We start from the raw sequence: 15,963 nt of genomic DNA, 5'->3' as shown, positions 1-15,963 counted from the left end.
ACCTCATCCTTTCCATCTCCTTCCTTGAGAAAGCCATGGTCAAGAAGAACTCAATTTCTGCCCATTATGAAAAACAAAAACAAAAACAAAAACAAAAACCATAGCATTCTCTCCCAATCCATTGCTATTATTATCTGACATTATTTTACAAAAAACAAAGAAACATATAATCGTAGGCTACTAGTAATTCACAAAAAGAACTATCAAATATATATAACTGAAACCAGATCATTGTTTCCAAGAGTTGTTTTTTGTTTGTTTTGTTTGTTTTGCCTGAAAAGGCAACAAATTTGGAGAAACATAAAATAATAATCTATCACCCATATTCCCACCACCTTAAGACATTTTTTTTTTTACTATTTCTAGTATTTCATACCACAGCTGACACCAGGTATTGTTGAGTGCTATCCATGTATACCTCATTTAATCATCAACTCAGGCCCTATTATTATCATCATTTTATAGATTGGGAATTGAGGCACCCAGCAAAGTTGAGTCATTTACCACAGGTGGCACAGCTACTAAGGGGAGAGGCGGTGTTCAAAGCAGGCCCTGGCTTCCCCACAGACATAAAGATAAGGAATACTTAGGTCTCAAATATTTACTTAGCTCCATATTTATTTTACACATTATTTTGTATTCCTCCATATTCATGTAACTTCCTATAATCAATATGTTCATAATCTGACATAGTTTAAGTCTTCTTTCCTATCATTGTAATGCTTGGATCAGTTGTATGTGCTCCATAAGCTAGAATTGGGAGGTTGCCTATATTTGTCCCAAGATAGAGAATGAAAGAGGGCCAAGCACGTGCATATTTATACATTCTTTAAAAATCTGTTTGAATACAATATGTGGGACAACAGTCTCCTTGTAATTACTAGTATCAATAATATTCCCTTTATTGTTCTTTCAACACTGACTTTTTAAAAAAGACTCTACCGGGGCGCCAGGGTGGCTCAGTCAGTTAAGTGTCCGACTTCGGCTCAGGTCATGATCTCGCGGTCCGTGGGTTCGAGCCCCGCGTCGGGCTCTGTGCTGACAGCTCAGAGCCTGGAGCCTGTTTCAGATTCTGTGTCTCCCTCTCTCTGACCCTCCCCCATTCATGCTCTGTCTCTCTCTGTCTCAAAAATAAATAAACGTTAAAAAAAAAATTAAAAAAAAAAAAAGACTCTACCAATTTCAGATGATACCAGTGAAGACGGGTGAACCAGGCACACAGGAAGCAGCACTGGATGGCCTGTGTGAAATGACCTCAGCTTCCTGAGTGCATATAAGCTATCATTACTTTCATTTGCACGCTCCCAATTGTTTCCTAACTCACCCTGAGGACACTGCTCCTTTGTAGCCCTCTCGACTTTTCTTTTTCCTTCTAATACCTCTTCTCCCAGTGGACTATAGTGAGGAGTCCTCCCTGCTCCTATGGCCATCTGGTTTCCCTCCTACCTACATCTCCAGTTTAGAATCCTTCATCACAAAATTTTATAACCAGTGAATCTTCATTTTCACTATGGTCTACAGATGCCCAGTATCATTGCTCACACCTTCTGGTTTACTTTCCCCAAAACTATGCCTGCTTCAGTTCTTGGCGATTTCAATAAATATTTAGATGGTTGTTTCAACGTCTCATTTATTCAGTTCTCTGAACTGCTCAACGACGTCACATCTTCCTCCCAACCTCAGAAATGTTCTCCCACGTTATCATTAACAACTATAAATAATTTTCCATAAATATAATTGCTGCCTCTTCCCAACTGCATGTAGTTTGTCCAGGTGACCATTTCAAGGGCCAGAAAGGAATACTCTAAATAGGACTCAGAATACCATTAAAATAGTATTTTTCCTTAAACATGAAAGTGACAGTAGTATCTTTCTGACCATGAGTGCTTAACTTTTAGGATACCCACCTCCACGTGCTTGATCAAGGTTGTAATTCAGAATCCCTACTGTTAACCCACAGACTCCAAATGCTGAGGCCAGAAAAGGCAACTGGAGACCTCTATCCATATTATGTATAATGACCATATATTAACTCCACCTTTTTCACACCACCCTCAAGGCAAAAGGTCTAATAGCCCTCTGCCCTCCCATGAAGTCATCTTTAGCTGCCCTTTTATTAAATGATCTTCCCAGGTGGTTCCATGGTCCCCCTCTTCCTTCCTTCCTTTCTCTCCCCTTTTCCTCCCTACTTCCCTCCCTCTTTCCCTCCCTCCTTCATCTCCTTCTGTATTTATTAGTGCTTATTATGAGACCAGGAGTCCCCAAACTACTTTTTAAATGCATATCACAATGAATAAAAATATTTTGTATCAGCAAACCCAAAATTTACATATTTATATGTGTAAAACATATGCATTTGTAAAATTAACTAATATGTTCTACACCACACAGAGAAAGTTGATAGAAAAACAAAGAGAGACATATTCTAACATTTCCTTCTAGCATCCCCAGTTGAGAGTTTAGCATTGCTCTACAGCACCTCACTTTGAAGATAAGCTTTCTAGATTACACAGGTCCTGTCTTCATTGAGTTTAAGTTTCCTTGGAGGAAGAGACAGAGAATGAGGGAAAAAGAATTAAATAAGTAGTTACAAGAAAATGTGGATAGGGGTGTTAGGAGTTTCCATTCTAGTTATGGGTCTGCTCAATTACATTCTGAAACTCTTTCTCTCAAACACAGACCTTTCCCATGCCCATCCATTCTGACTTGCCTTTATAAACTTTATTCCCCCAAAAGGAATCTCCACCTCCTCCTCTCACAGTTTTTTATGTATATCTCCATTACAGATACCTCTGTTATACTTTCAGTTACTTTAGGCTGATACACTCACTCTAATAAGTATGTTACAATTCGTTTCTTCGTTTTCTTTTTGGTTTCCTTTTCAAATTGAACTATTAGATGACAGAAACTATATCTTATTATTTTTTGTCTTGTAGTACCTAAGCACCTAGCACATTTGTGACTTTACGGGAGACGTGGAATGCTGTTTGTTTGTTTGCTTTTTAATTGCTGAATAGAACCTGAATACTGTCACCCAGATAGGCTGGGAAATATCTTCAGTGTATGAGTGCCTATTCCTAAAACATATGCACATTATATCTGTATGTGAAATAGGGGCAGTGTTTAGAATGATCGTGGTCTACCATACTTCTGGTATTATAAGAAAGACTGGATTACAGGAACAACAAATAACATATGTTACAAGAAGCATTCCAATTTCCTAGTAAGAACTGAGTCATGCGAGAGAGACCATACAGATTTCACAAATAATATAAAATGCAACTCATGAAAGAGTATGGGATTCCCAGACATGAGGAGACATGAGTCACAGATATAGTCAAATAACTTCAGAAATGTTTGCAGGGGGGAAAAAAAGCCTTAATAAGATACCAACTCAGATCCCGAGAGATGCTGACAGCAGAAGCTTAGACACAATGGGCCCATCAGTAAATTCATTCCTAGTCAACCAGTGTCACTAAAGCTTTAAGGAACAGATAAATTAAAACGTGCTTTGCATGGGGAAGTTCTCCCCAGAGTTCCTCATTTTTATATAGGAAATCAATTTGCATCACTGATGATATCATTCAAACCAGACAACCCCAAGTTGTTAAGAGGTAATTTAGTTTTACGCTGAAGCAATTTGATACTTGTTCTGATTTGTGATTTTCATTTTGTTTGTTAATGAAAAAAATTAATGAACAATGTTACTAGAAATACAACTCATCAAAGCCTTGGCATTATTAAAGAGGTTTGCCATATTCTGTACATCGTGATCATTGCGCAGCTGGTATCTGGACTTCTGCCTTAAAGGAGACATCGATGGAACAGGCTAGGCAAGAGCCCAGGGTATAGATGCCCTTACACATACCTTTGCACTGATTTGTGTTTTTGTCCAGAATTGCCTTTGTGGATACAATTTTTCCATACCTGACAAAGAGAGAGAGAGAGAGAGAAATTCCACGTTATTATAGCCCAATGAAGACGCTTAAAATACCTTAAAGAACGTCGGTGCACACACAATTGAGCAGGAATAAACCAAGAAAACAAGCACTGTACTCCCATTTCACACCTGGATGATCACTTTTCACCAGTTCTCCTTTATAACTTGAGAATGTGCTTCCCTACGTAATCACTGGGTTGAGCCTTCAAAAATAAACCTGTCAGCCTGTCATAGGTGGCTGAAAGGGGGTTGTATGTGATTGTGATCAAAGTAAATCACACTGTGGATTGCTGCAGAAAAGCACAGACCTTGGCCCCAGCTTGAACAGGGCTTACATCCAGCTCTGGCACTCACCTAGCGTTGTAACACTGAGCAGTTTAACACAACTTCTCCAAACTGTTTTTTGTTTTTTTTTCATCTGTAAAAATGAGAATTGTAATACTTCCCTTTCAGGATTTGGGAGAGGGTTAAATTGAAAGATTAAGAGTTTCTAGCAGTGCTCCTAAGATAAATAGGATTTTTTTTTTGTTACTAAACATATATAGTGTGAGTTGAGATTAAAGACTGAATTTTGAATTCTCAATACCTGCCACCATATGTAATAGGAGCTCAATAAATGTTTGCTATAAACAAATGAATGATACAGGTAATCCAATGGTACTTCATACAACAATGAAGTTTCTACCAGAAATACATATAAGCATATCCATTATCCTATCATCTCTTGCAGAAGACCTAGTTTAGGTTTCGTTTTTTAAAAGGTGGTTAATATGGAGAATGAAATTCAATCTCTTTAAGCCTGTTTCCTGAGGCATAAATGATAGAACCAAAGAAGATGGCTTCTAAAAGCCTGTCTTTCTTTAGGATTCTATGAAGGATGCTTGTCAACAATCATACTAACATGGAGAAATTATAATGCAAATTTAAGCAACAAGTTTAGTAACTACTCATTTTCATGTTCAAGATTTCAGCCATGTCACAAAATATTTGGCAAGTTTTCTTGTAATTCTGTGTTCCTAAGCAAGTGTGAGAATATATGACAAACAGTAAATATCCCATGGAGTAATAAACTAGGTTCCCCCTCACCACTGTTTCTTTTGCATTTATAATCCCCTCTTATTAGGTCATTAACTCTTTGCAGTATTTTGGTGGTTATTTATTAATATTCTAGTGTTGATAATGTCATTGTACTAGAAATGTCTTTGCCTCTTTTCTTTCCCCCAGATGTTTTGACCAAGGATGAATTGAGGGTCCTCTAGAAATTTACAGAATTAATTTCATTATGAAAGCAATACCGCTGATAGCTTTGAAAATCATTCCAATAGGAGCCAACCTATTAACAGGTCATAATAGGAACTAGAATATACTTAGATGAAGGGGTCTGAGATAATTCCCACCAGTCACTTCCATGCTCGTGGTTAAAGTCAGCCAGACTGGCATGAAGCTGTCCAATAATGAACTGAATCGATTCTGTCATCATAATCCTGACATTTCAGCTACCACTGCATTTTCTACACCATTACAACTATAACTCTCTAGTTAACTAAATCAAAGACAGCATGGCTGAGAGTATCTACTACTATTTGGTAGATATAGAAAGTATAGTCTACAAAATCAGTAATTTGATCAAAATCACATAATTTGTGAAAGGGAGGGAACTGAATATGGGATTCTTAAAATGGGTACAGTGCTTAACTATTATATCATCTGCCTCCAAAATAGAGAAGCTACATATATCGACTTTTCTAGTTTAATCAACCTTCATGTTTTTGAGAATCCGGGTATTAGACTCCAAGGCAACAGTGGTTAATATGTTGTGGCGACAAACCGCCAAGGCTCACATCTCAGTCCAGCCTGGGTATATCTGATTGGCTAAGTAAGCCTTAGGTGTGCTTTGTATCATTTCTCTATAATTCTATAAATCCATTTATTTACACATTCATTTAGACTATTATGTAAAATTATGTACATCTACGTATAAATATATAAAATGATTACAATAGTATCTAGGGTTGTTTTCAGGGTTAGGTAAGGTTTACTTAAATAAGGATAACAGTGGCTGGCACAGGATAAGTACTCATTAAATATTAGCTTTTCTTGCAATTATTTCCTCCCTGTTATCTGCTACATAAAAATGTCTCTATTCCTTGGCATTCTCTGATGTTGATAAGAAATGGAAGGGGTTAAAATTCTGTCCCAAATGACAGCTTAAAACATTACTACGTAGACTGTCAAAATCTTACACTAAGAAATTTGGCAGGTAAAATTATTTACTAAAAAGGTAATTTACATTTACCCTTTATATTGTTATTTTTAACGTTAGGGATGACATTACTATGTTCTCACTGTACTTAACCATACAAATACCCCTACAGGTTTAAAGCTTTTGTGTGTTTGGTATGTATTCCTGAAATGTCTATTACTTCAAGTCTATTATGTTTTTTAAAGTTTATTTATTTATTTTGAGAGAGAAAGAGAGAGAGAGAGAAAAAGAGCAAGTGAAGTGCAGAGAGGGAAAGAAAGAATCCCAAGCAGGCTCCACACCGTCAGCGCAGAGCCCGACTCGGGGCTCGATCTCACAAACCATGAGATCGTGACCTGAGCTGAGATCAAGAGTCAGGTACTTAACTGACTGAGTCACCCAGGCACCCCACGCCTATTATTATGCGAGCCCGCTTCCTCCAAAACTCCTCATCTCCCAACCGACCACCCTCCCCCCAACCCCCAACCACCAACCAACACAGTCTCTCCTTCAAGTTGTATTTCAGCCCAAGAATTTCTCTTTTGGGAAAATAACCAGTAAAATAGTGTCATATTTGAACTGTCTTTCAGTCCACAAGGGTTCAAGGTATCTATAACTGCACCTACTAATGACAGTAATGCTCGCTAAACTTAGGCTATTCGGGCAAGCAAACATTTGCAAGATTACACGTATCTTTGTGTAGAAAACAAAAAGGGAGAAGAAAGGGAACATTTGCTGAAACTTTGTTTCCACACAAAGCACCATTAATACAGTATGGAAGAAGTAAAAACCAGAGGAAGAAAAAGAATTTAGAACATTTATAACCATCTCACATCAGGCACACAAACCCTTAAGACAAAAATACTTCTTAATTGGTTTCTAAAGCTACTCCTGAAAATTTTATATATAAAGTATCTTCCAAATTAAAATTTAGCTCTCTCTTTTAAAAAGGAAATTAAAAATTACTGTATCTCATAGTGAATTACATCTCCCAATGGGACTTTTAGCCTATGGTGTGCATACTGTCCTAGTATAACAATATTACTTGGATGTCTTTCTTTTCCTTCATTAAATGTAGAATATGTAAAAAAAAAAAACAAAAAAAAACAAAAAAAAACAGCTATCTTTTTTTTACAACCAAGAAGGAGAAGAAAAAGAAATTATTTCTCATGGAAAGCATCTGTGAGTATTAAAAAAAAAAATTAATGTTTATTTTTGAGAGAGTGTGTGTCAGGAGGGGAGGGGCAGAGAGAGAGGGAGACACAGAATCTGAAGCAGGCTCCAGGCTCTGAGCTGTCAGCACAGAGCCCGATGTGGGGATTGAACTCACAAACTGCGAGATCATGACTTGAGTCATGACGAAGTCAGACGCTTAACCGAATGAGCCGCCCTGGCACCCCTAAAGCAACATTTTCCTAAAACGAAATTTTATGTCCCAGTATGCATTATAATATTACTGTAAACGCAAAGTCACTCACTCACACACACACATACACATCAAAAAGCAAATTACGCTATTTCTTGATTTCCCTATTCCTAATTACGCTCCAGGCGAGGCTTTCAATAGTGCCAAATCTCGAAACAATAGGACACAACTGAGCATATCTGACTCAGCCACTAACCTGAATAGAGCTAAAGGAATGTAATTCCTTGGCTCAGTTACAGTATTCTGCATTAACAATTATTTCACAAAGCTGGGATATGCTTTAAACAACAAGAGAAGGTATTTAATGGGCCATTGGTTCCAGTTCGTGTTTGAACTCTCACGATGACAAACAGGTACTTTCCGCATGACTGCTGCTGTATTCTCCATGCTCTGCAAAGTCAACATCTGATGGAGGTAAATAAAGTGTAGACATTTTTTTTTAAGACCCAAACCACCGTAAACAGAAAAGCCACCAATGCACTATACCTGTGAAGAATTCTATTCAACTTTTCTTCCTGATCTTTTGTCAAAGTAACTAATGGACTACAGTAAAAACTGCTGTATAGACTAATGATACATTTTTACACACTCTGAAGAAAAAGACCTACGTCTGTGGCAAAAGGTATTTCCAAAAGTAAATTATTTCATTTATTTACTCTTCCTCTTCTTTGGGTTTAGAGAAGACTGTTAGTATTCATAAAGTCTTTATGACATCCCTGAGTAGAAAGCAGAATCTGATATACAGAGAAAAATATTATTTACCTAGAATTATTATAAAAATTGTAATTTGTAAAATTAAGTTATTTTTTAAATATAAATTATATTTTAAAATATAAAGGAATTATATCTCTAGAAAGAGGCTATTTCAAGAAGATGCCTGGAAATAGACAGCTGAGCACTGACACCATGTGCCTTCTGGCTCCAGAAGCTTTCAGACAAATCCGATCCATTTTTCCATGCTTTCATTTCATACAGCTAGAAGAGATACAAGATTATCCACAGTCAACTTCCTCCAGGGGGTTCAACTTCTTGAGGGAAGCACATAAACGAAGTGAGCACATTCAGTGTCTTCTCTTGGCCAATGTGTGAAGCCCCTAATTCACGGTGCTAGGATGCTTTTGGACATAAGATATGTGACTCCATACAATAATATCTGCATATTCAACAGGTATCGAGAGTGCCCACACATTCTCCAAATCCAGCCATGTCCCAAGGAACATGTTCTTTCTATTCTAAGAGGACTCTGTAAAACAGCAGTCATTCCACAGTAACTGTCCACTGATTGTATTTTATGTATTCATAACTGAGTGTTATGTATTTATGTATGTGTTGTCTATTAACTCACTTTTACTATAGCTTGTCAACTCAAGTTTTACATTTAATTTTTTAAAGAATACTCAATTCTTTCTGGCATCCACTCTTATTCTTAAACAGCATTTGGGTCAAAGTATTTGTTGATACACTTGATTATTCCACAGGCAACCCTAATTTGAACTAATAGCATTTTTTATTTTCCAAAGTTGAAAAGAAAATAGAGCTATTATGGGTCTACTCTTCGTGCATTATGAAGACATCAAATTGGTGGGATCTTTCTATAAAGAATTTATTTTTAAATCCTTTTGCTGAATCACCCACTGTGTATATTAATTCAAAAAAATACAGGCAAAGACTGAAAATAGAGTCTCCACAGTCAATTAACTCCCAGCTAACTCATTTTTCACATGCCTTCTGTATTGATACCAGACTCGAAAAAGGTACTGCATTTATTTAATGGATGAAACATTATCCTTTCAGAAAATGTGGCTGTTTGTCTATTTCTTGATGGTTCATTCATTATTTGGTATTTAGGGATGCTAATGGAGCATATCTATGGCTTTAGGGATCCAGGAGGAATGTGGTGGGGCTATGCATTTGATGGGCCACGTCAACCAGGTCTCATCTACAAAAGAAGTCCACAACTCAATAATATTCTGAAGTCTTAGAAAGTTCAATCTACCATCGAGAGGCCAACGCCAGCAATAACTGAGTTAGGCTGAACTATGTCCCCTCAAAACTCATGTGTTGAAGTCTTAACCCCCAGTACCACAGAATGTAACCCGTATTTAGACAGAGAGCCTTTAAAGATATAATTAAGGCAAAGCAAGGTCATTTGGGTATCCTATGACCGGTATCCTCAGAGATTAGGACAAAGATAGGCACAAAGGGGAGACCAAGTGAGGACAAAGGGAAAAGATGGCCATTGGTAAGCCAAAGGAGAGAGCCTTGAAAGAAACAACCCACCAACATCTGGATCTCCTACTTTTCACTTCCAGAATTGAGAAAACAAATTTCTGTCGTTTAAGCCACGCAGTGTGTAGTATTTTGTTACGGTAGCCCCAGAAAATTTATATAATAATGTCTTCTCCAAACCCTGGAAAGATTTGGAAACGGATTGAAATGAGAATATTTAGACCACTCTACTCCTTCAAAATCCTTTGCTCAATGATTTTGTAGTTGGTCCCTCCAAGCCCTAACACTTCCAAACTCTTTGTCACCCAACATAGGTGTGGATAACAGAGGCCAAGAAGTATCCCAGCATCAGCTAGTGCAGGGAACTAATAATCTAGAACCCGGTTCTTGGCCTTGTAGTCTGGGCATTCTTCTCCTCCCCTCCCTTCCCCAACCCAGAGATAATAAAATTCCTGCTTGAATCATGGATCTATACCAAGGAGATTTCACAAGTCCATTGTGCAAACTAAAACGTCATTTATTAACTAATAACTTGAGAATAACACATTACAAAGAACACAAAATAAGACTTCCTAGCTGGGAAAACTGAAGAAAACTTCTCAGAGGAGGAAGTGTGTAAAGAAAGGGCAATGCTTTGGCAATCAAGCTTTTTATACTTTTTAGGGATAATAAAAGCAATTCTAAAAAAGAGTTTTAATTTCTACATCAGTGTATTATTTAGTAAATTACTATTTTCACACTACAAACAGTTTCACCAAAATTCTATGGCTACAACACTACATTTACAATCTGACCGACTCTAACACAATGGTCCTAAAGGAAGGTTAACATGCACCAGAGTTTCTTGGAGGGCTTATTAACACAGACACTGCTGGCACTACTCCCCAAAACACTGATTCAGTAGGTACAAGATGGGTCTAAAGAATCCACATTTCTAACAATCCCAGGTGACGCCAGGTGATGCCAATACAACTAGACAGTCTTTTGAAAACCACCACTTCAAGAGAATGGCACACTAACAGCAAAGCACGTGTGGTTTATTCTCTGCAAGACTCCAGAGACTAAGGGAGCTTTCTGCAGACATGGAAAACGACTTTCAAAACTGCAAACATTTGCTTTTGATAAAATGATAGCCCATGTTTAAAAGACAGAACAAAATTTTTTCAGAGTTTTTGCTTATATACATATATATATGTAATACATATATACACACATGTATATATACGTATAATACATATATATGTATATATACACATGTATACATACATGTAATACACACACACACACACACACACACACACACACACATATTTGGAATTTTTTCAGGTACTTTTTAGAAAGAAGGTCCAAAGAAAACACATGGGAAATGTCTATGTTAACTCTCTTCCTTCACCTAAAATAACTAGTGGCTAATCAGTAGTTTGATTGAATTACAGTGCTAATTTAGTAAGAGAACTGGCAGATAATGATTAGAACTGTTTAGTGCTTTTGCTCATTGATTACAAATGGTTGTAAACCCAGAAAAGATATACCAAACCAACAATGAATACTTTCAAATTCTAAAATAAAACAAAACAAAATCATTAAGCTCCTGGTTCTTAGAGTTAGTAACTCTTGCGCAATGCTTCAGATGACATATTTACATTAAATATTTAGGGTATATACCCTACCTTCTTGGTGAAAACTTGTGAAAAAGTGGTTTCCATGCAAGCAGGATGGAAATGACATCTTTTGGGTACTTTCTGCAACCGATCATAGCACATTTCAGCGTGTTTAACATCCTTTAACATTTGGTCTGCTAATGTGGAAAGACAATGGGCTTTTGTCTAATTAATACGGACTTGAATATGAACTCCACCACCCATATGATGTGGAAAAAATTGCTCAGTGGTTCTGCCCCTCAGTTTTCCTGATCTGTATAACACAATCACTAATATCTGCTTTTAATAGTGACTGTAAAGATGAAATAAAGTAGTATTAACATTCCTAGTACGAGGTGTGCATGTTGACATTCCTTCTGTTCCCTTACTAAATCCTGCTTTCTGCTTTGTTACCTACATACTTACTGTATAGCATAAAAACGATAACTTGGATAACATCTCTCTGGGTGTTTAGTGCGCTTTTGTTGTTGATTCAAGGGAACTATATGCCACATGTGGGGCACAAATTCAGGACCCTGCAATCAAGAGTCACATGCTGTACTGACAGAGCCATCTAGGTGCCCCTTGGATACTCTCTCTTGACTCTTTGATAAAGCCAACATGGTCAGGTTAAATGCTTGCTGAAGCCCCCTTAGGAAGCACATGTGTTAGCATTCACATGGCTTGTCATTTATATTCTGAGTCAATTCACAATTTCTTCTTCACTTGCTCATTCTCCTTCTGGCAATACCTAATGACTTGCTTCACCCACACTCCAGTCCCAACCGTGTCAATGCTGCCTCCATTACCTCCTCAAAGGCTTTGCCTTCTAACCTTCCCACCACTGTACTTAGTCTACCACCCCTTAACCTTAGCATTCCCTGCTTGTCACTGCTGTTAGCTCCTAGTTTGTTCATGTGCAGTTGACTGTGAACAGTACTCCACTCCTTGTGCTATTTTGTCTTCAAGAACTCAATCCAAGTCGCAAGGTCTTCTCTACGTGGTTTTTAGATTTGAGATTTTAAATACCTCCTTTATCAGAACAAAAGCCGTCTTGTCAGGAATTTGGGCGTTCCCCTTTAAAACCTCTCTTGGGGCACCTGGGTGGCTCAGTCAGTTGGGCGTCAGACTTCGGCTCAGGTCATGATCTCGCGGTCCGTGAGTTCGAGCCCCGCATCGGGCTCTGTGCTGACAGCTGGGAGCCTGGAGCCTGTTTCAGATTCTGTGTCTCCCTCTCTCTCTCTGCCCCTCCCCTGCTCATACTCTCTCTCTGTCTCAAAAATAAATAAACGTTAAAAAAAAATTAAAAAATAAATAAATAAATAAATAAAATAAATAAATAAATCAATATAAATAAATAAATAAATAAAACCTCTCTAATTTTCATCCTGATGTGTTCTATCTGGTTGACACTCATTTCTGTAGCACCTTCAATGGGTCAGCCCCTGTTCTGAGCTCTTTAGATATATCCACTCTTGTCAATCATCACGACAGCCTCATGAGATAGACTCTACCACTACCTATGGTTTATAGATGAGGACACAGAGACGGAGACACCTAAGTAACTTCTCCAAGGTCACATGACTAGGAAGCAGCAAAAGCAGAATCAAATCCCAGGCAGCCTGATGTCAGAGCACACAGTCTGCCAACACTTCAATCTGCTGTCTCTCAGTTCCAGTGCTTCCTATCCTCTCTCAAGATAGCCTCACTCCTCCTGTTCTCTCCTCCAACTCCCATTCATCCCTGCCACACCTTTCTCTGGCCTGTTTCCCTATATATCACCTATGTTTATCTGAAACTTAACCTTCTTCCAGAGCCAAGGCTCTTTCCCCTCTGCCTTCCCTTGAACATTTGCAGATCCTCTCCTTCTACATACAGGCTATAATCAGGTTTCTCTCTTTGCATTTCTTGCCAGACTTTTCTGAAATGATTGCTCTGCTCATGCTACCTCTTTCTGTTAATTATCTAATTTTTTTTTTTTTTACTTCACTCCTAAATACTGGCTTTTATCTACTGAGACAGAACTTTAAAAATTAACTAGTAACTTCTTAATAAATAAAATTACTGTTATCATCATCCTTGACCTCTCACTATCATTTAGCTTTTTTGTGGGGGAGGGGCGGATATAATTTAGCCCTCTTAAATACCTTCCTCTTGAAATACTCGTTTCTTGGGTCCAATGCATTACATTGACTTGGTTCTTATCTTCCTTTCTTGCAGACAGTTATCCCCTGATTGACCTTCTTCACTTTCTCCTTCTCCCACTCCAGGTTCCTAAAAGTGGGTGTACCTCATGCTTACCCCTCAGCCTACTTGTATTTTGGTGCTACAGTATATGCTACGCTGGTAATTCTCAAAAATAGCATGCATCAGAATAGTCTGTATGGCTTCTTATAACTCTGGGCCCCAACCTCAGAGTTTCCAATTCAGCTTCTCTGGAATTGTGTGCCATCAGGCACAAGAATTTGAATGTCTTACCACTGAAACCTCAGCAGAGACTCTCCAATTAGAGCCATTTGATTTTCCCCGTTGGGTGTTAAATGGTCATCTCAAATGACACAACATATTCTGTTTTCTCCCTACTCTGAAAACATTTCTAGGGAAGAAGCAAGCGAGGTAGCAAACTGTTCACAGGGTAGAGATTACAGAGAACTGGAGATCTCCAGCCCAGGATGAAGGAGCATCTGTTTTTCATCTGCAGCCATTGTTACCATGAAGGAGTATGATCCTGATGCTGCTAAGCTTCCTGATTTTTTTTTGAAAGAAACCTGGATTTTCTAGCAAAATTTTTCAAAGTTTAAGTCTCAGCGTTTTTGTAGAAACAATGTGAAAGCCAAATAGAACCGCTCTTGTAGATAGACTTGAACCTGAAGACCATCACTTTGTGATGTTGGCACCAATGTCTTCCAGCCTCTCCTCTCTCTGGATAACATAGGCCCTTCAAGGGTAAACTGCACGTTCTGACTTTCTGGTCTACTGGCTGTTTTTCCCAATCTGAATAGTTGTGCTCACAGCCAGTATATAATCACATCATCATCATCATCATCATCATCATCATCATCATCTCCACCATTATTTATTATTACTATTATTTTACTGTTGTGTGACATAATCTTCTTGTTCTCTATGAGATTGTCTCTTTAACCAGACCTTGATTTTTCAGGGGTCAGGCTTCTCTGATCGTCTTCAAAATACCCAGTGTAGAGCTTGATGCATAATGATCCTCTCTGAAAAATCTGTTGATTCTTAAGTCACTTTTACGGACCTGCCAGTGTTTTTCTACATCAGAAACACCAATGAATGATGGCACTACACTTATACACAAACACATATGTTTCTACCATCAGTTGAGCACCTGCCACATGCCAGCCACTACACAGAATATATTAGCTATTTTATTCCGAATTCTCACAACTACCTAAGAAGTCAATATCAGTATTCTGATTTTTTGAAGATGAAAAGAGAAGGTAGATGTATTAAGCTACTTGCTCAAGCAAACAAAGCTATTGAATTATACTGATTACATTTAAATTCAGGTGCATTTGGCTATAAAACCCTTACTCTTTCCTTGATATCGCACTGTCATCAATACATAATGAACAAGCCTGGATACAAGTCGGTCCTCTGGCCCGCCAAAGGGCCACAAAAAGATTTTTAAGTCTTTTGCAGATGTTGGACATGATTAGTCCCCTGAATGGCGGAAGAACGACCCACATTCACTGGAAATAGTATAGCTGGACATTCATCATTGGTTGTTAAAACTCATTTCTAAAGAAACCTATTCCTTAAAGAAGCTTGTGACTTCACAGCATGTAGAATGTTCTAGTAGGACTGTGAATCTAGTATCAACTGAATGCACAATGAAAAACAGCATCACAGCAAAATTTTGCTGTTTGGGAAAGATATCGAACCACAGATTCTGAAAATTCTGGCATTATCTATGCCCTCAATAGTATAAGAGAAAACCGTATCAGATGTGCAGCATATGTAACCATTTTGAGGGCCATATTTCAGAAGCAGTGGAGTTGAGCTGTTGAGAGCACACTCTTGGTTTCCACGGTATCCCCTGGTACCAAAGAATGTAATCAGGGTCTCAGAGAAATTTTGTGATGGTGCTGATTGCTATTAAAGTAGTAATTCCCAATCCTGCCATCGTCACTTAGCTTCATTCTAATTCCCTCTTAGATTTTCTGTGTCACTACCCTCACCCTCCTCATCGTAACTTGTGTGACATCTTTCTTATGCTTATTCTCTCTTCCCCAAACAGATAATTTCAATTTTGGTTATAATCCAACAGACATTGAGCATATCCATATTAGCCAGTGCACTCTATCAGCAATTGTGTTGATGACAAAAATACAAAATGCATCGTATTGTTCTACACTCTAACTCATCCTGTCCTGATATCGAGGCTGAGTTACTCATGGGTAGATAATAGGTCTTACTCATTTTCTATCCCTGGCCTTACACACAGAACTCACTCACT

At 38.0% G+C, this 15,963-nt stretch overlaps 1 protein-coding gene across 8 annotated transcripts in view; it reads right to left on the bottom strand.

Annotated features, from left to right (window-relative positions):
* Positions 1–15,963, bottom strand: part of RBMS3 (RNA binding motif single stranded interacting protein 3) — a 1,319,689-nt gene that overhangs the window by 503,811 nt on the left and 799,915 nt on the right. For all 8 annotated transcript variants that reach the window (XM_053903895.1, XM_053903896.1, XM_053903894.1 and 5 more), the window contains exon 6: positions 3,869–3,927. In XM_053903895.1, the coding sequence (XP_053759870.1) occupies positions 3,869–3,927 (59 nt within the window). The remainder of the gene's footprint in view (positions 1–3,868; positions 3,928–15,963) is intronic.

This window comes from Panthera pardus, unplaced genomic scaffold (genome assembly GCF_024362965.1).
Source record: "Panthera pardus isolate Hobbes unplaced genomic scaffold, ASM2436296v1 HiC_scaffold_16, whole genome shotgun sequence".
NCBI lineage: Eukaryota > Metazoa > Chordata > Mammalia > Carnivora > Felidae > Panthera > Panthera pardus.
This window is presented reverse-complemented; position numbering and strand designations above follow the sequence as displayed.